The following is a 25,742-nucleotide window of genomic DNA, read 5'->3' as shown; positions in this document are numbered from 1 at the left end:
GTCCACATAGATACTAGTCATGCTGGTGTAGTCTATAGCTGAGCTGGTTAAACTGTAGTAGGATCCACATAGATACTAGTCATGCTGGTGTAGTCTATAGCTGAGCTGGTTAAACTGTAGTAGGGTCCACATAGATACTAGTCATGCTGGTGTAGTCTATAGCTGAGCTGGTTAAACTGTAGTAGGGTCCACATAGATACTAGTCATGCCGGTGTAGTCTATAGCTGAGCTGGTTAAACTGTAGTAGGGTCCACATAGATACTAGTCATGCCGGTGTAGTCTATAGCTGAGCTGGTTAAACTGTAGTAGGGTCCACATAGATACTAGTCATGCCGGTGTAGTCTATAGCTGAGCTGGTTAAACTGTAGTAGGGTCCACATAGATACTAGTCATGCTGGTGTAGTCTATAGCTGAGCTGGTTAAACTGTAGTAGGGTCCACATAGATACTAGTCATGCTGGTGTAGTCTATAGCTGAGCTGGTTAAACTGTAGTAGGGTCCACATAGATACTAGTCATGCTGGTGTAGTCTATAGCTGAGCTGGTTAAACTGTAGTAGGATCCACATAGATACTAGTCATGCTGGTGTAGTCTATAGCTGAGCTGGTTAAACTGTAGTAGGGTCCACATAGATACTAGTCATGCTGGTGTAGTCTATAGCTGAGCTGGTTAAACTGTAGTAGGGTCCACATAGATACTAGTCATGCTGGTGTAGTCTATAGCTGAGCTGGTTAAACTGTAGTAGGGTCCACATAGATACTAGTCATGCCGGTGTAGTCTATAGCTGAGCTGGTTAAACTGTAGTAGGGTCCACATAGATTCTAGTCATGCCGGTGTAGTCTATAGCTGAGCTGGTTAAACTGTAGTAGGGTCCACATAGATACTAGTCATGCCGGTGTAGTCTATAGCTGAGCTGGTTAAACTGTAGTAGGGTCCACATAGATACTAGTCATGCTGGTGTAGTCTATAGCTGAGCTGGTTAAACTGTAGTAGGGTCCACATAGATACTAGTCATGCTGGTGTAGTCTATAGCTGAGCTGGTTAAACTGTAGTAGGGTCCACATAGATACTAGTCATGCTGGTGTAGTCTATAGCTGAGCTGGTTAAACTGTAGTAGGGTCCACATAGATACTAGTCACGCTGGTGTAGTCTATAGCTGAGCTGGTTAAACTGTAGTAGGGTCCACATAGATACTAGTCACGCTGGTGTAGTCTATAGCTGAGCTGGTTAAACTGTAGTAGGGTCCACATAGATACTAGTCATGCTGGTGTAGTCTATAGCTGAGCTGGTTAAACTGTAGTAGGGTCCACATAGATACTAGTCATGCTGGTGTAGTCTATAGCTGAGCTGGTTAAACTGTAGTAGGGTCCACATAGATACTAGTCATGCTGGTGTAGTCTATAGCTGAGCTGGTTAAACTGTAGTAGGGTCCACATAGATACTAGTCATGCTGGTGTAGTCTATAGCTGTGCTGGTTAAACTGTAGTAGGGTCCACATAGATACTAGTCATGCTGGTGTAGTCTATAGCTGAGCTGGTTAAACTGTAGTAGGGTCCACATAGATACTAGTCATGCTGGTGTAGTCTATAGCTGAGCTGGTTAAACTGTAGTAGTGTCCACATAGATACTAGTCATGCTGGTGTAGTCTATAGCTGAGCTGGTTAAACTGTAGTAGTGTCCACATAGATACTAGTCATGCTGGTGTAGTCTATAGCTGAGCTGGTTAAACTGTAGTAGGGTCCACATAGATACTAGTCATGCTGGTGGTGATGGTCCCCAGATGTGATGATTTATTCTGCTCTGTTTTATGTACGATCCTTATTTTCTGACTGATTTGAATTTGAAGAGATTTAAGGTTTTCATATTTGATAAAATACAATGTCCATTTCCATGAATCATGATGTCTGGTGTTGATGTAACAACAGGTGGTCTTTTTAATCCACTATCCAGAGTCAGGAACAGATGAAGTAAGTTCTGCTACTGTTCAGTGATTAAATATATATACTTCTGTGAATATATGAACCATTTCCTTCAAAAAATAAACTGCTCACATTCTGGAGATAAACTTTGTAAGGACTGTGTGTGTTTTTGTGTAAATAGTTTCTGAAAAAAGTGTCCAGCTCAAACGCTGATTGTTGTTGTAAATGAGCGTTCTAAATGAGGGTTCTAAAAGAGCGTTCTAAATGAGGGTTCTAAACGAGGGTTCTAAATGAGGGTTCTAAAAGAGCGTTCTAAATGAGCGTTCTAAACGAGGGTTCTAAAAGAGCGTTCTAAATGAGCGTTCTAAACGAGGGTTCTAAATGAGCGTTCTAAACGAGGGTTCTAAATGAGCGTTTAAATGAGCGTTCTAAACGAGGGTTCTAAATGTGTGTTCTAAATTGAGAGGTAGCCTGACTGCCATTAGGTACCGAGATGAGATCCTCAGACCCCTTGTGAGACCATATGCTGGTGCGGTTGGCCCTGGGTTCCTCCTAATGCAAGACAATGCTAGACCTCATGTGGCTGGAGTGTGTCAGCAGTTCCTGCAAGAGGAAGGCATTGATGCTATGTACTGGCCCGCCCGTTCCCCAGACCTGAATCCAATTGAGCACATCTGGGACATCATGTCTCGCTCCATCCACCAACGCCACGTTGCACCACAGACTGTCCAGGAGTTGGCGGATGCTTTAGTCCAGGTCTGGGAGGAGATCCCTCAGGAGACCATCCGCCACCTCATCAGGAGCATGCCCAGGCGTTGTAGGGAGGTCATTCAGGCACGTGGAGGCCACACACACTACTGAGCCTCATTTTGACTTGTTTTAAGGACATTACATCAAAGTTGGATCAGCCTGTAGTATGGTTTTCCACTTTAATTTTTAGTGTGACTCCAAATCCAGACCTCCATGGGTTGATAAATTGGATTTCCATTGATTATTTTTGTGTGATTTTGTTATCAGCACATTCAACTATGTAAAGAAAAAAGTATTTAATAAGATTATTTATTTCATTCAGATCTAGGATGTGTTGTTTAAGTGTTCCCTTTATTTTTTTGAGCAGTATATATGAATTACCTACCTATAATTGTAATGTGATGAAATACTCCACCTATCCTGTGTTTATCAGATCAATGCAGATGAAGGGCATTAGATGTTGAGATGAACCAGTGTTAGAGTATTTACATGATGCATAGGAAGTGTAGTGTACTGTTTTTTAACATTATATTTCTGTATATATGAATTAACTAGTTAAATCCTGTTTCTAGTCTATTAGTTACAATGTGTAACCATTGATGTCCCAGGACCAAGATTGGTAAACACTGTTGAAGTGTATAATTGTAATACATACATGCAGACACAGCGTCATTCAAAGACTGGAATTTGATACTCCTGGTATTGGATATGACTGAAAAATAATCTCAAAGACATTCATACCTAAACTGCAACTTTATTTGCCAAGGTAGAGTACATGATCAGTGAATATATTAAATGTACAGGCTACAATGTGGGGATCTCATGCATGGTAATAACTACATGTATATACAACTTGCATCCTTGGCACAAAGTTATATTATATTCTACTCAATCCATAGGCTTCATTAATGTCATTCAGGCTGTTTTGAAGTTGATACAACTGGCTATGATAGCTGAGGTTCATAGGTTCTGAACTAATATGTATACCAAACGTTTGGGTCCATACACAGATCGGCTAGATAGCTAGCTACACATCCATAGGCATACAGGTATTTTAATCATCCACTGCACAATAAGCAAGAACATAGCTAGCTACGTTATTTCATCTATCTGCATGGCAAATATCAGCAAGGCAAGTTAACACAATTGTACATTCAATTTTCAGTAAATTCTTCAGCTGGCTAGATTATATACATCCACTGTTTCACAAAACGACAGCCTGGTTTGCTGGTTGTTTCAGGAGTCCCTAAATCAACCAGAATGACAATTTCATACTCATGTCACAACACCCATAAAGCTAGCCAGCTAGCTGGCTAATGTTAGCTAGTCAGCTAGCTGGCTAATGTTAGCTAGTCAGCTAGCTGGCTAAAGTTAGCTAGTCAGCTAGCTGGCTAATGTTAGCTAGCTAGCTATTGTTAGCTAGTCAGCTAGCTGGTTAATGTTAGCTAGTCAGCTAGCTGGCTAATGTTAGCTAGTCAGCTAGCTGGCTAATGTTAGCTAGTCAGCTAGCTGGCTAATGTTAGCTAATGTTAGCTAGTCAGCAAGCTGGCTAATGTTAGCTAGTCAGCTAGTTGGCTAATGTTAGCTAGTCAGCTATCTTGCTAAATCGCGATTTTCGTAAATGAACTTTATGATTAAAAAAAAGCATAATCGTTTGTCTCTACATTAACTAACATTCCTGTCAACTATACATGTTTCTGCATGATTCGTTATGACGTTATAATCCCTTACATTTGCTTCCATCCTAGTATTTCTGTCCACCATCTTTGATCCAGTTCAGTTCTGTGTAGGGGTACCCCTCTCTCCTAGTATTTCTGTCCGCCATCTTTGATCCAGTTCAGTTCTGTGTAGGGGTACCCCTCTCTCCTAGTATTTCTGTCCACCATCTTTGATCCAGTTCAGTTCTGTGTAGGGGTACCCCTCTCTCCTAGTATTTCTGTCCACCATCTTAGATCCAGTTCAGTTCTGTGTAGGGGTACCCCTCTCTCCTAGTATTTCTGTCCGCCATCTTTGATCCAGTTCAGTTCTGTGTAGGGGTACCCCTCTCTCCTAGTGTTTCTGTCCACCATCTTTACTGAAGAAATTCTAACAGTCACTAGTGCAGCAGCAGCCTCCCCCGGTCCTAGTGCGGTCCCTTAAAAAGTTTAAGATGCGATGGAACGGTTGACGAAAAAAATAAATCACAGAAAAAATATATTGACTGATATTGATTTATTTAAGGGGGGTTAATTAATATTTTAGTACCAGCGATGTCCCTAATGAATATTTAGGCTAATGAATATTTAGGCCTATCGACGTCCCGGATTCCTACCCTTTAACTTTTGTCTGAAAATTAAATAAACATTTTACTCAACTATGTTACCCACTCCAGTCAGCAGATGGCGGTGTGGGAATTTAAGGTAATGCTGTTGGTGTGACGTATAATGTAGTGGACGGAACGCTTCTTTCAACAGTAGCAACAGTTAATCAGCCACCTCGGTAGCTCGCTAGACAAAATAGCCGAACCAATAAAGCTCATTAGACGCTTTAGTGTATATTAGCCACTGTGTTTTAAACCCACTTCTGTCGTCTAGTTAGTTATCCGATTTAATTTCATATTTACGGTGGTGTTGTTGTTATTATTCAGCTAGCGGGCTGGTTAAGTTAGCATTAGCCTAGCTAGCTAACATCTCCGACCATGCGGTCACTGAGCTACTCTCCTGCTAATGAAGAGGAGGACATCACAGTAAAACAAGAAGTAGAGGGTGAGGCCGTTACTGTGAAAGAAGAAAAAGACGCGTTCAGAGTGAAAGAGGAGGAGGATGTTACAGTAAAAGAAGAGGAGGATGCAGTTTATGGAGTGAAAGAGGAAGAGGAGGAGATGACTGTTACATCGATAGAGGAGGAAACTGGACATCTGGGCCCGGTTTCCCAAACGCATCTTAAGGCGTCCAATGGTTCTAACGGTGAACTTAGCCATAAGATGGTTTTGAGAAACCGTTCCCTGATTAACACTAGTAAGTACTGTCTTAAAAACAGAGGCACAAACTCTGCAGTTGTTGAACTGATGTGTGGTGTTAAAGCGGAAATCTGCAATTGCTACACCTATATTGTGACTTTTAAATGATTTATTTATAGCCATTGATTCTTGAAGAATATAACACATGCCTCATGAGCTTAGTTCAACTGTTGTACCCCATCAGAACCCCAAATAAGCTTTTTTTACTCCAATGTTTAGAAACAATGTAAACCAACATTGTATAGCCTCAACATGGTTAAAACTATAATGTTGACATCATGGATGGTCAGTCCTTGCATCCATAGGTCTGTCTGTCTGTAGTTACATTTCTCCAACCCCATAATCATCTTATTACCAAAACAGTGGTGGAATGACAGATTTGTTATTGTTTGAACTGCAGATTGATGGGTTGTGTGGGTTTTTTAAACAGCATTAAAATGGCTGCCCAGAGACTTGGTTTGGTAAACAGCTGAGGAATGGGGGCTGGAGAAATGTAACCACTCTCAAATTCATAGAGAAAGCTATTGTAGCAACCGTAACCCAACACCCAGCGACCTCTTCAAGAAGTTCAGACATTTTGGTGTAACAGTTATAAGGTGTTGGCTTGACAGTTGCTGGACCCAGGTTTGAGGTCAGCTCAGGACTACCCCCTGAATTCACTACACTATAAATACAAAGGCTGGACATCCATGAGGTCAAAATTATCGTTTTAACCAGATTGAGGCTATATAGTATATTCTAGAATTGCCAGTGAAGATTTCTTGTGGGGGTCAAATTGTTACAGCTGTTGATAAGTCATTGTATAATATTCAGCCAACTTTTTTTTCATGTCATTACATACCTAGATACATTCATGAATTGGTTTGAAACCTTTGTTTTAAAACCTTCTCAAAGTTGGTGCCTTGATGGATTTGTAGAAAACGGTTTGTCATAAAACACTATTTTTTTATTAATTAAATGTAACCTGCTCCAATATCCAATGATAGGCGTGGCGCGAATGACAAATTCCTCAAAAATACAAAAACTTCAATTTTTCAAACATATGACTATTTCACAGCATTTTAAAGACAAGACTCTCCTTTATCTAACCACACTGTCCGATTTCAAAAAGGCTTTACAGCGAAAGCAAAACATTAGATTATTTCTGGCTTGGTACTCTGCTGACATAATCAGACACCCATTTTTCAAGCTAGCATATAATGTCACAAAAACCCAGAAGACAGCTAAATGCAGTACTAACCTTTGATGATCTTCATCAGATAACAACCCTAGGACATTATGTTATACAATACATGCATGTTTTGTTCAATTAAGTTCATATTTATATCAAAAACCAGCTTTTTACATTAGCATGTGACGTTCAGAACTAGCATACCCCCCGCAAACTTCCGGAGGAATTCGCTAACATTTTACTAAATTACTCACGATAAACGTTCACAAAAAGCATAACAATTATTTTAAGAATTATAGATACAGACCTCCTCTATGCACTCGATATGTCCGATTTTAAAATAAATCTAAATATTCCATTACCGTACTTCCAAGCATGTCAACCGCTGTTTAAAATCCATTTTTATGCCATTTTTCTGGTAAAAAAGCGATAATATTCCGACCGGGAATCTCCGTTTAGCTAAACAGAGGAAAGTAAACAAAGCTTTCGGTCGACGCGGGCACGAGCCTGAGTCTCACAGTACTGTAACCAGCCACTACCCAAACGCGCTACTTTGTTTCAGCCAGAGCCTGCAAAGCCACGATTCAGCTTTTTACCGCCTTCTGAGACCCTATGGCAGCCGTAGGAAGTGTCACGGGACAGCTAAGATCCTCACTCTTCAATAAACAGAGACAAGAAGAACGACACCTTGTCAGACAGGCCACTTCCTGAATGAAACCTTCTCAGATTTTTGCCTGCCAAATGAGTTCTGTTATACTCACAGACACCATTCAAACAGTTTTAGAAACTTTAGGGTGTTTTCTATCCATATGTAATAAGTATATGCATATTCTAGTTACTGGGTAGGAGTGGTAACCAGATTAAATCGGGTACGTTTTTTATCCAGCCGTGAAAATACTGCCCCCTAGCCATAACAGGTTAAAATAAATTTTGATGCCATTTTTCTCGTAAAAAAGCGATAATATTCCGACCGGGAAAGCGTGTTTAGGTTCAGAGACGAAAGAAAATAAAAACATGGGGTCGTCTCGTGCACGCGCCTAAGCCCATTGTCCTCTAATAGAGCACTTGCCAAAAGCGCTAAAGTTTTTCAGCCAGTGCCTGGAATTACATCATTCAGCTTTTTCCCGGGTTCTGAGAGCCTATGGGAGCCGTAGGAAGTGTCACGTTACAGCAAAGATCCTACATTTTCTTTAAACAGAGCCAAGAAGCTCAAGGAATGGTCAGACAGGCCACTTCCTGTACAGAATCTTCTCAGGTTTTGGCCTGCCAAATGAGTTCTGTTATACTCACAGTCACCATTCAAACAGTTTTAGAAACTTTGGAGTGTTTTCTATCCAAAGCTAATAATTATATGCATATTCTAGTTTCTGGGCAGTAGTAATAACCAGATTAAATCGGGTACGTTTTTTATCCGGCCGTGTAAATACTGCCCCCTACCCCCAACAGGTTAACAAACCTCCAAACGAGCTTCAATGCCATAGAACACTCGTTCCGTGGCCTCCAACTGCTCTTAAACGCTAGTAAAACTAATCGCTAATAACCGATCGCTGCCCGCACCCGCCCGTCCAGCATCACGACTCTGGATGGTTCTGACTTAGAATATGTGGACAGCTACAATACCTAGGTGTCTGGCTAGACTGTGAACTCTCCTTCCAGACTAATATTAAGCATCTCCAATCCAAAATTAAATCTAGAATTGGCTTCCTATTTTGCAACAAAGCCTCCTTCACTCACGCTGCCAAACATACCCTCGTAAAACTGACTATCCTACCGATCCTTGACTTTGGCGATGTCATTTTCAAAATAGCCTCCAACACTCTACGCAGCAAACTGGATGCAGTCTATCACAGTGCCATCCGTTTTGTCACCAAAGCCCCATATACCACCCACCACTGGGACCTGTATGCTCTCGTCGGCTGGCCCTCGCTACATATTCGTCGCCAAACCCACTGGCTCCAGGTCATCTATAAGTCTTTGCTAGGCCACCTTATCTCAGCTCACTGGTCACCATAGCAACACCCACCCATAGCACGCGCTCCAGCAGGTATATCTCACTGGTCATCCCCAAAGCCAACACCTACTTTGGCCGCATTTCCTTCCAGTTCTCTGCTGCCAGTGACTGGAACGAATTGCAAAAATCGCTGGAGTTGGAGACTTATATCTCCCTCACTAACTTTAAGCATCAGCTATCTGAGCAGTTTACCGATCGCTGCAGCTGTAAATTGCCCATCTGTAAATAGTCCATCCAACTGCCTACCTCATCCCCATGTTTTTATTTACGTTTTTTTGCTCTTTTGCACACCAGTATTTCTACTTGAACATCTATCACTCCAGTGTTAAATTGTAATTACTTCACTACTATGGCCTATTTATTGCCTTACCTCCGTACTCCATTTGCACACACTGTATGTAGATTTTTCTATTGTGTTATTGACTGTTCGTTTGTTTATCCCACGTGTAACTCTGTGTTGTTTGTGTCGCACTGCTTTGCTTTATCTTGGCCAGGTCGCAGTTGTAAATGAGAACTTGTTCTCAACTGGCCTACCTGGGTAAATAAAGGACTTGTTCTCAACTGGCCCACCTGGTTAAATAAAGGTGAAATAAAAAATGAAATCTTAACTTTTATTGACAACACCCAAATGGATACTTTTATTAACGTGGTTCTTCTATAATTACACATAATTCATAATACTGTAGCAAACATTATATTAAACAGGACATTCAAACAAGCCTTACAATTATAATCCAAAGTAGTGTGAAATGCACTCATAAGCAACCTGGAAATGGAGGTTACTCCCCTGAGTTTCCCCCATTCACATTCAGAATACATTGTGAAAAACTAAAATCTTTGCTCGCCATTTTTGCTCCAGGCAGATATAGTACATCCATAACAAGTGGTTTCCTCATTAGCTGGAGGAGTTTCTATAACCAAATTGCATGTGCATCGCACTCGTGCCGCAATTTTAGCAAACACAGAAAGGGGCCTATATTGGAGACCAAAAGTCGTCTGGCACACTGCTTAGAGTTTCAACAACATGAATAACGTATTTCTAGCCTACAATCATCTATGTTACTACTCATGTGAAAACAAGACAATATATGACTATTCTTGCTCATTTTAAGACAATTGTCAAATAATTTTTACATTCATTACAGACGTCAATTGTTGTACTACATCATGGCTCCGCTGTTGGCATCACCTTTTACAGTGGATTTCTGTTGTTGTGGGCCTTTAACAGTCTGTCTGTCTTTGTTGTTCACACAGGAGAGAGACGGGACTATCGTGGATCCTCTGGGGAGCCTCAACAACCTCATGATGCTGAAGAGGCAGAGAAGAGTCTCTCCAGATCAGAACACCTCAAGAAACACCTGCAGAGATCCACAGGGAAGAGAACTCACTGCTGCTCTGACTGTGGGAAGAGATTCACCTCATCAGGCATTAAAATTCATCAGAGAATCCACACAGGAGAGAAACCTTATAGCTGTAGTCAATGTGGGAAGAGGTTTACTCAGTCAACCAGCCTGATATCACACCAGAGAATACACACAGGAGAGAAATCTTATAGCTGTGATCAATGTGGGAAGAGTTTTAGTCAGTCTCGCTATCTGACAGTGCACCAGAGAACACACACAGGAGAGAAATCTTATATCTGTGGTCAATGTGGGAAGAGTTTTACTACATCTGGCTCTCTGACTTCACACCAGAGAATACACACAGGAGAGAAACCATATATCTGTCATCAATGTGGAAAAGGTTTTTGTCAATCTAGAGATCTGACAGTGCACCAGAGAACACACACAGGAGAGAAACCTTATAGCTGTGATCAATGTGGGAAGAGTTTTACTACATCTGGCTCTCTGACTTCACACCAGAGAATACACACAGGAGAGAAACCATATCGCTGTCATCAATGTGGAAAAGGTTTTTGTCAATCTAGAGATCTGACAGTGCACCAGAGAACACACACAGGAGAGAAACCTTATAGCTGTGATCAATGTGGGAAGAGTTTTACTACATCTGGCTCTCTGACTTCACACCAGAGAATACACACAGGAGAGAAACCATATAGCTGTCATCAATGTGGAAAAGGTTTTTGTCAATCTAGAGATCTGACAGTGCACCAGAGAACACACACAGGAGAGAAACCTTATAGCTGTGATCAATGTGGGAAGAGGTTTACTCAGTCAACCAGCCTGATATCACACCAGAAAATACACACAGGAGAGAAATCTTATAGCTGTGATCAATGTGGGAAGAGTTTTAGTCAGTCTCGCTATCTGACAGTGCACCAGAGAACACACACAGGAGAGAAATCTTACATCTGTGGTCAATGTGGGAAGAGGTTTACTACATCTGGCTCTCTGACTTCACACCAGAGAATACACACAGGAGAGAAACCATATAGCTGTCATCAATGTGGAAAAGGTTTTTGTCAATCTAGAGATCTGACAGTGCACCAGAGAACACACACAGGAGAGAAATCTTATAGCTGTGATCAATGTGGGAAGAGTTTTACTACATCTGGCTCTCTGACTTCACACCAGAGAATACACACAGGAGAGAAACCATATAGCTGTCATCAATGTGGAAAAGGTTTTTGTCAATCTAGAGATCTGACAGTGCACCAGAGAACACACACAGGAGAGAAACCTTATAGCTGTGATCAATGTGGGAAGAGTTTTACTACATCTGGCTCTCTGACTTTACACCAGAGAATACACACAGGAGAGAAACCTTATAGCTGTGGTCACTGTGGGAAGACTTTTAGTCAATCTAGCGCTCTGACTTTACACCAGAGAACACACACAGGAGAGAAACCTTATAGCTGTGATCAATGTGGGAAGAGTTTTACTACATCTGTCTCTCTGACTTTACACCAGAGAATACACACAGGAGAGAAACCTTACAGCTGTGGTCAATGTGGAAAAGGTTTTTGTCAATCTGGAGATCTGACAGTGCACCAGAGAACACACACAGGAGAGAAATCTTATAGCTGTAATCAATGTGGGAAAAGTTTTACTCAGCTATGCAACCTGATATCACACCAAAGAACACACACAGGAGAGAAACCTTATAGCTGTAATCAATGTGGGAAAAGTTTTACTCAGCTATGCAGCCTGATATACCACCAGAGAACACAAACAGGAGAGAAACCTCATAGCTGTGCCCAGAGAAAATCTGATAAAAGATCTCTGATCAAATATCAGAGAATACATACATGAAGGAGTTGTTTCATGATATAAATGAAATTAAATCTCACAATGTAGAATGTTTTAACATTGTAGAAGGAGTATTTTAATGATGTCACAATGTAGAATGTTTTACATTTACATTTACATTTTAGTCATTTAGCAGACGCTCTTATCCAGAGCGACTTACAGTAGTGAATGCATACATTTCATACATTTTTTTTTTTTTTTTCTGTGCTGGCCCCCCGTGGGAATCGAACCCACAACCCTGGTGTTGCAAACACCATGCTCTACCAACTGAGCTACAGGGAAGGCTGTAGTAGGAGTATTTTAATGATGTCACAATGTAGAACCCTAAACGTTTGTCCCTTGTTCTATTGATTTCAACATGATATGGATATTAGCCTCAGGGGGAAAATCCAGGCTCTGAAATGGAAGAGTTACTATTTATGTGATTTAATAAAAAGTGACTAACACAAATAGAGTTGTGTTACACTTACCATGTTGGTGACCCACTTCAATCACAATGCAACACTTCAAAATGTAGCTAGCTGTTTTCTACAAATTGTCCTCTAACCAGGGATGTACACATTATTCCCAGATTCCGTGTGGTTTTTGAGCTGTTAGTTTTAACAGGACTTGCAACCTCATCTCCCTCCTGTCGTACAATTGATTTCAACATGATATCGATGAGTTATGACAAATTAGTGTTGTGTTCCTTTGTTTAGCGACCCCTACATTTAAATGTATCACTCCAAAATGTAGCTGACTGTCTTCTGCAGGTTGTCCTCTAACCAGTGAGGTAAAATATATCTCCCATTTCCATGTGTTTTTTTAGTTGTGTTAGTTTTAACAGCACGTACAACCTGATTTCCCCCCTAATCGATATCAGTGATTTATTGCTACTTATCAAAACAACAGCGTTTCTGGTGCTTGTGCAGTTTATAAGGAGCTTGGTTTAAAAAAATACAAGTAATATGATTATTGTGGCAGATGTTTGTGTATATAGCACATGTTATGTTTAGGTTTTCAATTCATCCCAAACTGTTTCTGCATATTGGTTATTGATGTAGACAAGTTAAAACTGGGTTTTGACATTGGGGCTATCCCACCAAATATTTCATATTTACATTTCATGTAACATTTAGTAATGATAATTATTTATGCAATTTTTTTGTGCAATTATATTGACATTTTTGCCCTGCTTTTAGAATATCAGGGTTCATTCTCACAAGGGTGGGCAGCCATAAAGATTTGTGTTTTGTGTTTAGCCAGTGCGTTACCATGGATCTTATTTTGACTGCACGTTTTTCCGTATTGGAGATGAGTTTGGTTTGGGCTCATTCCAAGGGGACCAGAGTTCTAGAAGCTAGTCAGTTTTAGGAAGAGGAGAGTTCTAGAAGCTAGTGAGTTTTAGGAAGAGGAGAGTTCTAGAAGCTAGTGAGTTTTAGGAAGATGAGAGTTCTAGAAGCTAGTGGGTTTTAGGAAGACGAGAGTTCTAGAAGCTAGTGAGTTTTAGGAAGACGAGAGTTCTAGAAGCTAGTGAGTTTTAGGAAGACGAGAGTTCTAGGAAGACGAGAGTTCTAGAAGCTAGTGAGTTTTAGGAAGACGAGAGTTCTAGAAGCTAGTGGGGGAAAAATGTTTTTTTCTTGTTTTTAATTGTTGACAGCCAGTAGACACCATGTTTATATTAGTGAAGGTGAAGCATTGTAGTTGATTATAATGTGAAATAGAAGTTGTTTTCTGTTGATGGTGAGCAAACTTTTAAGGTGTTAGTCTTTGGTTTTTCCATTTTGTGTTTTGAGGTTGGACTTTAGCACGTCTAGGTCGTTAGCCCGTCTAGCTCGTTAGCACGTAGGACGCACTGATTGGTGTCACCTCGTTAGTCAGTATGTGTTACACCTGTGCTGGCTTGTCCATCTCGTTAGTGGGAAGGTGTTTCACCTGAGCTGGTCCAGGTTCTATTTAAGAGTGTCTGGCCCAGTGCTCCAGTTGTCTTGATACATGTGGAGAGTCAACACCTTTAGTTGCTCCACCTTTTTGGTTTACTTCCTGTCTTTAAGTTTGGTGTGGGTTTTTATTTTGTTTTCCTCTTCTTGGGCAGATTTAGTGGGTCTCATGGTGGGTGTCTTTTAGGTCCCAGTTGTTGTTACTAGTCAACTTCCAGTGGACACCCCCATAGTGTCTTTCAGAGCCCCTCCTAAAACCCACCTGTTTAGTTGTGGTTGTTGTCAGTGACTCTTTGTTAGTTCCTCTTCTATTTAAGGGACATTTCTGGTTTCCTGCTGGGGAACGTAACAACAAACAAACTTCTATTTTGGGTTGGATGTTGCATCATATTGTTTATATTTTTTATCCTTAAGTTTGTTATGTAGTAAATGTGAGTTTTTATTCATTTTTTTCTTTCCGTGAAGCCATGTCTGAAATTTGCTATATAAATAAAGCTTGATTTGAATATATTGCGAAACGAATCAACCCAATGACCGACCAATCAACAGACTCTTGCAAAAGCAACATATTTTGGGCAGCAGGTAGCCTAGTCGTTAGAGCGTAGGGCCAGTAACTGAAAATTTGCTTCATTGAATCCCCAAGCTGACAAGGTAATAATCTGTTATGCCCCTGAACAAGGCAGTTAACTCACTGTTCCCCGGTAGGCCGTCATTGTAAATAAGAATTTGTTCTTGCCTAGTTAAATACATGTAATTTTTTGAAACAAAAAATATATATATCTTGGTCCATCTTAGTATGAAAAACAGTATAAATTATGTATATCAAAAATAGTGTTGAAATCAACAAAGGATTCAACTATTAAACATTGAAACAAACAAATGGATCAACCAGATCAATCCCACTTTTCCAGCCTGCTGAAGGCGTGGTGGAGTGGTAAACACCACCCCCGGCTCTACCAGGGGCTTGAGGTGGTCTCCCACAGCTCTGCTTATGTCATGTTCTGTGGCCTTGCTGTTCCATTTCTGACTGTCCCTGCAACACAGAAACACATTTAGTCATATTATATAAAACACTCAAAGTAATGGATATGGAGCATCTATGGCCTCAGTTACACCTGGCACCTAAATGTGACTTCTGTCATCCGATCACTCCAAGCTGCATTAGGTTCAGATCTACCAGGATGGGCCTTTGACATAGTCTGGACGCAGTCAGACCACTGAATATGCATAAGCAATGTAAAGATATGCTGGGAAAAGTACATTTGACACAAATTACCTTCATAATAAATCAAATGTTGTTGGTCACATACAGGTGTTCAGCAGATGTTATTGCAGGTGTAGTGAAATGCTTGTCCTTCTAGTTCCCACAGTGCAGTAATATCTAACAATTAATATCTAACAATTTCACAACAAATACCTAATACACACAAATCTAAGGTAAGGAATGGAATTAGGAATATATAAATATATGGATAAACAATGTCAGAGCAGCATAGACTGAGATACAGTGGGGGAAAAAAGTATTTGATCCCCTGCTGATTTTGTACGTTTGCCCACTTACACTTTCACTGACAAAGAAATGATCAGTCTATCATTTTAATGGGAGGTTTATTTGAACAGTGAGAGACAGAATAACAACAACAAAAAATCCTGAAAAACGCATGTCAAAAATGTTATAAAATGATTTGCATTTTAATGAGTGAAATAAGTATTTGACCCCTTTAACTTGTTGTCTGAAGATAAAATGTACATTTTACTGAACTGCGTCCAGTCAGCAGATGGACTAGATGCCTCTTAGGCCGCCCATTGTGACTCCGTCAAGAATTCAGCAGAGCAAGTTTGTATGAAGGTCTGGTTATTAAATGGGTACATAGTTCAATAGTAATATCCTCTAAAACGCTCTGGTGACAAACTTTACTGCCCTGTTTCCAGTTGTCCACATGGCTGGAAGAACCTATTCAAGTAAGTAAGTAAATAGATTTTGAAAATGTAAAAAAACCCGATGTATTATTAGCTAACTAGCTACAGTGCAGGCTAACTCAAATGAGCTGCTAAATGAGCTAGCTATCTAGCCAACTACACATTCTGTATAGATAGATAGCTAGATATAATTAAATATCACATTCTGTATAGATATAATTAAATATCACCAGCTACCTAACTTCATTTTAGCTAGCTATCTTGATGTATTTATCACTGTAAAAAACAAACTCCACATGCATTTGTAGGTAGCTAGCTAACAGCCATGGAGGAGGGTGAAAGGAGAGCAGCCCCAACTGTCAGTGAGAGAGGAGGCTATTCTGGATAGGGCAGGTACTTTTGTGTAGTTCCTGTCCCTAGAAGTGAGGACGGAGATAATAGTAACATAATATTCAGTGTAGTGTAATTTGACTATAATGAAGTCTGTTTCTTGTGAGGTATTCCTTCCTCGGCTTTCCTGTGGCTCAGTTGGTAGAGCACCAGGGTTGTGGGTTCGATTCCCACGGGGGGCCAGTACAAAAAAAAAAATGCTTGTAATTAAAATGAAATGTATGAATTGTATGCAATCACTACTGTAAGTCGCTCTGGATAAGAGCGTCTGCTAAATGACTAAAATGTAAATGTAAAAAATGTATTCTGTCCTCAGATAAAGAGCTCTATGAAAGCCAGTCTACATATGAAGAGGTCCCAATGAAGAGCAGTGGTTCTCAGTCCTGGGGACTCAAAGGGGGGCACATTTTGGTTTTTGCCTTCACACTGCACAGCTGATTCAAATGATTCAAACTCATCATCAAGCTTCAAGTGGTATTTATGTTTTCATTTGTGATGCCATCCTTGATATGATCCTGTTATTGTCACATGCTACACATGTACATATGTGTGCCCATGCATCTATCAATCCAATGTTATCATGATTTGTTATCAGGGATATTATACTTTAGTAATCCACAATGACCTGGTGATGTAACAGTCTAATAATTACATTGTCTTCCATATTCCTACAGATACCTTGTAACTGGAGATTCCTTCAAAACGATTGCCTACAGTTACCGTGTAGGGCACTGCAAGGTTGGGTGACCAGGGTCATCTGGGACTGCCTCCTGGAGGAATTCAGGTGTGTGAAGGCTACCTGTGTCCTGCGTAACTTCATGAGGATGATACGAGGACCAGGAGGGGATCTGCAGCTCGCCGCCGTGTGCCAGAGGAGGAGTCTGCTGCTCTGCAGGATGTTTCAAGGATGGGGTCCAACAACGCAGCAAGAGAGGCAATCCGTGTGCAGGAGATCTTCACCTCCTACTTCTTCAAAGAGGGTGCTGTTCCCTGACAACACCATAGACGTCACTATGCACAACCAAAGGCTCTTTTAAGAGCCATTCACATTGCAATAAGAGTATTCTTCCATTTACTGAGCTATGTCAACTGCAGTTATTCAATTCACAGTTTCTCTCCCTTTGATTTCTACTTCTCAGGCGAGGGTGCTGTTTAGGTAAGGGTGTGATGTCTGTGCAAAAACAAAACAGGCTATTTTAAATCACCCATATTGAAAAAATGTAGAACAATTAGACACCCTATAACCCACACCTACACACACATGTATCAATCTGATTGATGGATTGTGTTGTGCAGTAAGCAGGTTCAGGTGTAAAACTGTGGCTCCTTCCACCTTCAAAGAATAGGCAAGAGGGCCAACCATGGAGAATAGTAAGACACTTCATTATTTCTATAACTACACTATATTGTTTGTCCTCATGTGTCCATTCATGTTTTTCAGCATAAAGTACTCTGCAACCACTTAGTGTGGTGTGGACACCAGGTGAGGCCACACACAGATTCCTGTTGAACACTGTCGCTTTAACTACCTTATTTTCTCAATAACAGTCTCTCTCCTTCACTTCATCCCTCTCTCCTCTTCTCCCTAAATCCTCTAGGTTATATCAGCTGTGTCGGTGAACTCCTCCTGCATCTGAACTGGCTACATAGAGGGCACAGCATGATCAGAGGTGAGAGGTCACTTGGTCAGGTCAACAGGAAGTATTATTAAAGAGATGCTTTACATTGAAATACGGACAGAGATGCAGTAGTCCCAGAGTTAATGATCCCAGGTCAGTTTATATTATACAGGAAGTATTATTAAAGAGATGCTTTACATTGAATTACAGATAGAGATGCAGTAGTCCCAGAGTTAATGATCCCAGGTCAGTTTATATTATACAGGAAGTATTATTAAAGAGATGCTTTACATTGAAATACAGATAGATGCAGTAGTCCCAGAGTTAATGATCCCAGGTCAGTTTATATTATACAGGAAGTATTATTAAAGAGATGCTTTACATTGAAATACAGATAGAGATGCAGTAGTCCCAGAGTTAATGATCCAAGGTCAGTTTTACATTTCACCTCCTGATTGATGACTAACAATGTTAGAATAAAATATAAAAACACAAGGTTTAAACATGCTCTCTCTCTCGTCTGTAGGTATGTTTTGATGTGAGAGGATGCCAACCCCCAGTCCCATCATCACCACCTCACCTGCTTTTAAGAACCTTTGGGTCGACTAGAGACACTATTATGTAATTGTGATGAACTGAGAGAATATTTATGTAGCACTGTGATTCATTAATCATGTGCTGCCTTCCCTGCTCCTATGTGCTTACCTCTTTCCCTTTCTGTCTTTTACACCTCTCTCACCACCTCCTCTTTCTTCCTCTGTTTTTATAATGCACAACAGATGTGCATTGAAGTACAGATTGAACTTGTATTTATAACATAACTGCTTTCTTCTGCTTTAACTGCTTGCTTCTGGAAAATGTCAAGTCCAAGATGGACAAAGGGGGCGTTGTCGGGGCTGTGTTTCTGGACCTAAGGAAGGCTTTCGATACTGTTAACCATGAGATTCTCATCACAAAATTGTCCAAGTTCAACTTTTCCCCCGATGCCTTGAGATGGATGAAATCATACCTGTTACATCCTCAGAAAGCATGAGCTCCTGAGTTGGGAAGATCTTGTGCAATACACCGACGCATGTCTTGTATTCAAGATCTTAAATGGCCTGGCTCCCCCTCCACTCAGTATTTTTGTTAAACAGAAAACCCAAACATATGGCAGCAGATCCACAAGGTCTGCCATGAGAGGTGACTGTATAGTTCCCTTAAGGAAAAGCACCTTTAGTAAATCTGCTTTCTCTGTGAGAGCGTCCCATGTCTGGAATACACTGCCATCAGACACACATAACTGCACCACATATCACACTTTCACAAATTGCATGAAGACATGGCTAAAGGTCAATCAGACTTGTGAACATAATCCCTAGCTGTGTATTACCACTTTCCATGTTGTCTGGAGCTTGTGAGGTGTGGAAACACTTTGTTGCTTTTATAGATTTTGTCTTGTTGCTTTTTGTTCTATGTTGCTCTGTCTGTATGCTACATCTATGTTACTCTGTCTGTATGCTACATCTTGCTTGTCCTATGTTGCTCTGTGTATGCTACATCTTGCTTGTCCTATGTTGCTCTGTCTGTATGCTACATCTTGCTTGTCCTATGTTGCTCTGTCTTTATGCTATGTCTTGCTTGTCCTATGTTGCTCTGTGTGTGCTCACTGTTCAATGATTGTCTATGTTGTAATTGTTTTTAATAACCTGCCCAGGGACTAGAAGTTTAAGATGCGATGGAACGGTTGACGAAAAAAAAAAAAGTCACAGAAAAAATATATTGACTAATATTGATTTATTTAGGGGGGGGGGGGGGGGCTAATGAATATTTTAGGACCAGCGATGTTCCTTATTCCTACCCTTTAACTTTTTGTCTGACAAAATAAACATTTTACTCAACTGCGTTACCCACTCCAGTCAGCAGATGGCGGTCTGGGAATTTAAGGTAATGCTGTTGGTGTGACGTATAATCTAGTGGACGGAACTCTTCTTTCAACAGAAGCAACAGTTCGTCAGACTCCACGGTAGCTTGCTAGACAAAATAGCCGAACCGATAAAGATCTTTAGACCGTTAGTGTATATTAGCCACTGTGTTTAAAAACCCACTTCTGTGGTCTAGTTAGTTATCCGATTTAATTTCATATTTACGGTGTTGTTGTTATTATTCAGCTAGCGGGCTGGTTAAGTTAGCATTAGCCTAGCTAGCTAACATCTCCGACCATGCGGTCACTGAGCTACTCTCCTGCTAAAGAAGAGAATATCACAGTAAAACAAGAAGTAGAGGGTGAGGCCGTTACTGTGAAAGAAGAAAAAGACGCATTCAGAGTGAAAGAGGAGGAGGATGTTACAGTAAAAGAAGAGGAGGATGCAGTTTATGGAGTGAAAGAGGAAGAGGGGGAGATGACTGTTACATCGATAGAGGAGGAAACTGGACATCTGGGCCCGGTTTCCCAAACGCATCTTAAGGCGTCCAATGGTTCTAACGGTGAACTTAGCCATAAGATGGTTTTGAGAAACCGTTCCCTGATTAACACTAGTAAGTACTGTCTTAAAAACAGAGGCACAAACTCTGCAGTTGTTGAACTGATGTGTGGTGTTAAAGCGGAAATATGCAATAGCTACATCCATATTGTGACTTTTAAATTATTAATTTATAGCCATTGATTGTTGAAGAATATAACACATGCCTCATGAGCTTAGTTCAACTGTTGTACCCCATCAGAACCCCCAAAGAAACTTTTTTTACTCCAATGTTTAGAAATGTAAACCAACACTGTATAGCCTCAACATAGTTAAAACTATAATGTTGATATCATGGATGGTCAGTCCTTGCATCCATAGGTCAGTCTATGAATTTGAAAGTAGTTACATTTCTCCAACCCCATAATCATCTTATAACCAAAACAGTGGTGGAATGACAGATTTGTTGTTGTATGAACTGCAAATTGCAGGGTTGTGTGAGTTATTTCAACAGTAACAAAATGGCTGCCCAGAGGCTTGGTTTGGTAAACAGCTGAGGGATGGGGGAAGGAGGAGTGTAACCACTCAAATTTATTCATCCAGGATGTCATAATGATAGTTTAACCAGGTTTCTAGGATATATAGTATATTCTAGAATTCATCCATGATGTCATAATGATAGTTTAACCAGGTTTCTAGGCTATATAGTATATTCTGGAATTCATCCATGATGTCATAATGATAGTTTAACCAGGTTTCTAGGCTATATAGTATATTCTAGAATTCATCCATGATGTCACAATGATAGTTTAACCAGGTTTCTAGGCTATATAGTATATTCTAGAATTCATCCATGATGTCATAATGATAGTTTAACCAGGTTTCTAGGCTATATAGTATATTCTAGAATTCATCCATGAGGTCATAATGATAGTTTAACCAGGTTTCTAGGCTATATAGTATATTCTGGAATTCATCCATGATGTCATAATGATAGTTTAACCAGGTTTCTAGGCTATATAGTATATTATATAACTGCCAGTGTAGATTTCCTTTGGAGGCAAATTATTAGAGCTGTTGATAAGTCGTTTGTATAATATTCAGCCAATCGTTTTTCATGTCATTACATTAAAGGCAAGACATACCTAGATTCAATTACATTCATGAATTGGTTTGAAACCTTTGTTTTAAACCCTTCTCAAAATTGGTGCCTTGCCGGATTTGTAAAAAATGGTTTGTCATGAAACTCTATTTTTTAAATGTATTTAAATGTAACCTTTATTTAACTATACAAGTCAGTTAACCTCTATGGACTAACATTAGATTATGTCAGCAGAGTACCCAGCCAGAAATAATCAGACACCCATTTTTCAAGCTAGCATATAATGTCACATAAACCCAAACCACAGCTAAATGCAGCACTAACCTTTGATGATCTTCATCAGATGACACCCCTAGGACATTATGTTATACAATACATGCATGTTTTGTTCAATCAAGTTCATATTTATATATCAAAAACCAGCTTTTTACATTAGCATGTGACGTTCAGAACTAGCATAACCCCCGCAAACTTCCGGTGAATTTACTAAATTACTCACGATAAACGTTCACAAAAAACATAATTATTTTAATAATTATAGATACAGAACTCCTCTATGCACTCGCTATGTCCGATTTTAAAATAGCTTTTCGGTGAAAGCACATTTTGCAATATTCTGAGTACATAGCCCGGCCATCACAGGCTAGCTATTTTGACACCCAGCAAGTTTAGCACTCACCAAAGTCAGATTTACTATAAGAAAAATGTTATTACCTTTGCTGTTCTTCGTCAGAATGCACTCCCAGGACTTCTTCTTCAATAACAAATGTTGGTTTGGTTCAAAATAATCCATAGTTATATCCAAATAGCGGCGTTTTGTTCGTGCGTTCAAGACACTATCTGAAAGGTAAATAAGGGTCACGCGCCCGACGCGTTTCGTGACAAAAAAATTCTAAATATTCCATTACCGTACTTCGAAGCATGTCAACCGCTGTTTAAAATCAATTTTTATGCGATTTTTCTCGTAAAAAAGCGATAATATTCTGACCGGGAAACCCTGTATACGCTCAAAGAGAGAGAAAGTAAAAATGGAGTTGGCCCGTGCACGCCCCTCCATTCTCATTGTTCTCAGATCGACCACTTACTGAAGGCGCTAATGTGTTTCAGCCTGGGGCTCCAAAGCCAAGATTCAAATTTCTGGCGCCTTCTGAGAGCCTATGGGAGCGTTAGAAAATGTCACGTCATGCCAGAGATCCCCTGTTTTGGTTAGAGATGATCAAAGAAGGCCATGAAATGGTCAGAGAGAGCGCTTCCTGTTTGAAATCTTCTCAGGTTTTGGCCTGCCAAATGAGTTCTGTTATACTCACAGACACCATTCAAACAGTTTTAGAAACTTTGGAGTGTTTTCTATCCAAAGCTAATAATTATATGCATGTTCTAGTTTCTGGGCAGGAGTAATAATCAGATTAAATTGGGTACGTTTTTTATCCGGCCGTGCAAATACTGCCCCCTATCCCCAACAGGTTAACAACACCCAAATGGATAACGCTGTTCTTAATACTGTAGCAAACATTATATTAAGCAGGACATTCAAGCGAGCCTTACAATTCTAATCCAAAGTAGTGTGAAATGAACTCATTAGCAACCTGGAAATGGAGGTTACTCCCCTGAGTCTCCCCCATTCACATTCAGAATACATTGTGAAAAACTAAAATCTTTGCTCTAATCAGATATAGTACATCCATAACTATCGGTTTCCTCATTAGCAGGGAGGAGTTTCTACAATCAAATTGCATGTGCATCGCCCTCATGCCACAATTTTAGGAAACACAGAAAGGGCCCTACATTGGAGACCAATTAGTCATCTGGCACACTGCTTAAGAGTTTCAACAACATGAATAACTTATCTCTAGCCTACAATCATCGATGTTACTACTAATGTGAAAACAAGACAAATATGACTGTTCTTGCTCATTTTAAGACAATTGTCAAGTAATTTTAACATTCATTACAGACGTCAATTGTTGTACAACATCATGGCAACGCTGTTGGCATCACCTTTTACAGTGGATTTCTGCTGTTGTGGGCCTTTAATCATCTGTCTGACTTTGTTGTTCACACAGGAGAGAGACGTGACTATCGTGGATCCTCTGGGGAGCCTCAACAACCTCTTGATGCTGAAGAGGCAGAGAAGAGTCTCTCCAGATCAGAACACCTCAAGAAACACCTGCAGAGACCCACAGGGAAGAGAACTCACCGCTACTCTGACTGTGGGAAGAGATTCACCTCATCAACAGGCATTCAAATTCATCAGAGAACACACACAGGAGAGAAATCTTACGGCTGTGATCAATGTGGGAAGAGTTTTGGTAAATCTAGCCATCTTATTGTACACCAAAGAACACACACAGGAGAGAAATCTTATAGCTGTGATCAATGTGGGAAGAGTTATAATTCATCTAGCAATCTTATTGTACACCAAAGAACACACACAGGAGAGAAACCTTATAGCTGTGGTCAATGTGGGAAGAGTTTTACTGAGTCAGGCAAACTGAAATCACACCAGAGAACACACACAGGAGAGAAACCTTATAGCTGTGGTCAATGTGGGAAGAGTTTTACTCAGTCAAGCAACCTGATATCACACCAGAGAACACACACAGGAGAGAAACCTTATAGCTGTGGTCAATGTGGGAAGAGTTTTACTCAGTCAAGCAACCTGATATCACACCAGAGAACACACACTGGAGAGAAACCTTTTATCTGTGGTCAATGTGGTAAGAGTTTTACTACATCTGGCTCTCTGACTGAACACCAGAGAACACACACAGGAGAGAATCCTTGCTGTAATCAATGTGGGAAGAGTTTTACTACATCTAGCTATCTATCAATACACCAGAGAACACACACAGGAGAGAAACCTTGCTGTAATCAATGTGGGAAGAGTTTTTCTACATCTGGCTATCTATCAATACACCAGAGAACACACACAGGAGAGAAACCTTGCTGTAATCAATGTGGGAAGAGTTTTTCTACATCTGGCTATCTATCAATACACCAGAGAACACACACAGGAGAGAAACCTTGCTGTAATCAATGTGGGAAGAGTTTTACTACATCTGGCTCTCTGACTCGACACCAGAGAACACACACAGGAGAGAAACTTTATAGCTGTGATCTATGTTGGAAGAGATACTCTGATAAAAGATCTCTGATCAAACATCAGAAAATACATGAAGGAATTGTTTCATGATATCAATGAAAAAATGTCAATGTTTTTAACATTGTAGTAGGAGTATTTTTTGGAATTTCACAATTTAGAACCCTAAACGTTTGCCCCATTCAATTGATTTCAGCGTGATATGGATATTAGCCTTGGGAAAAATCCAGGCTCTGAATTGAAAGAGTACTTACCATGTTGGTGACCCACTTGAATCAAAATGCATCACTTCAAAATGTAGCTAGCTGTTTTCTACAAATTGTCCTCTAACCTGGGATGTACACATTATTCCCAGATTCCGTGTGCTTTTTGAGCTGTTCATTTTACCAGGTTGATGATTTTAGCATGATATCGATGAGTTATGACAAATAAGTGTTGTGTTCCTTTGTTTAGTGACCCCTACATTTAAATGCATCACTCCAAAATGTAGCTGACTGTCTTCTGCAGGTTGTCCTCTAATCAGTGAGGAAAAATATATCTCCCATTTCCATGTGTTTTTTTTAGTTGTGCCAAAAACGCTGTTGTTTTGACAAGTAGCAATAAATCAATGATAACGATTAGGGGGGAAATCAGGTTGTACGTGATGTTGAAACTAACATAACTAAAAAACAAAGGAACACAACACTTATTTGTCATCACTCATCGATATCGTTTTCAATTTATCACAAACTGTTTCTGCATTTGGACTATTGATTTGGACACGTTAAAACTGTGACATTGGGGATATCCCACCTAGCAAAATGTAATTGAAACTAAGACTATGCCCGACGTACAATATAAGTTTGTTTTTAGTTGAAAAGAAAACTATTTAATTTCAATGTACTTGCAGCTTATACACATGGACGTCTATAATACGTTTTATTAACAATCCTAATAAATTGAGTGCTCCAGTCAACACCTTTAGTTGCTCCACCTTGTGGGTTTTTCTTTTGTTTGTCTCTTCTTGGGCAGATTTAGTGGGTCTCATGGTGGGTGTCTTTTAGGTCCCAGTTCTTGTTACTAGTCAACTTCCAGTGGACACTGTGAGCAAAACTACATGATTATGTTATAATACTTTTATTGCATCAAATGGTTGTTTTATGCAACAGAATAGAGGGTTCTTATAACTATTGTGTCTGTGTTCTACTGAGGATGG

General features: G+C 40.1%; 1 protein-coding gene across 1 annotated transcript; it reads left to right on the top strand.

The window, feature by feature from the left end:
- The first annotated feature begins 4,816 nt into the window (after window positions 1-4,816).
- LOC145865992 (uncharacterized) lies at window positions 4,817-25,510 on the top strand. The gene is made up of 5 exons (XM_082970877.1): window positions 4,817-4,829; window positions 10,102-10,422; window positions 10,759-11,094; window positions 11,431-11,850; window positions 23,511-25,510. Exons 1-5 carry the CDS (start codon window positions 4,817-4,819, stop codon window positions 24,638-24,640), a joined length of 2,220 nt encoding a protein of 739 aa, XP_082827003.1. The 3' UTR covers window positions 24,641-25,510.
- Window positions 25,511-25,742: the final 232 nt, after the last annotated feature.

This window comes from Salmo salar, unplaced genomic scaffold (assembly GCF_965601325.2).
Source record: "Salmo salar unplaced genomic scaffold, fSalSal1 ptg000117l, whole genome shotgun sequence".
Taxonomy (NCBI): Eukaryota; Metazoa; Chordata; class Actinopteri; order Salmoniformes; family Salmonidae; genus Salmo; species Salmo salar.
Note: the sequence above shows the minus strand (reverse complement) of the source record. Positions and strands in the feature narration are given on the sequence as shown.

Coding starts and splice junctions, on each gene's coding strand:
- LOC145865992 (XM_082970877.1), top strand. Junction 11,095..11,430: donor CTGTGATCAATGTGGGAAGA/GTTTTAGTCAGT, acceptor AATGTGGAAAAG/GTTTTTGTCAATCTAGAGAT. Junction 11,851..23,510: donor CTGTAATCAATGTGGGAAAA/GTTTTACTCAGC, acceptor TTGTTCACACAG/GAGAGAGACGTGACTATCGT.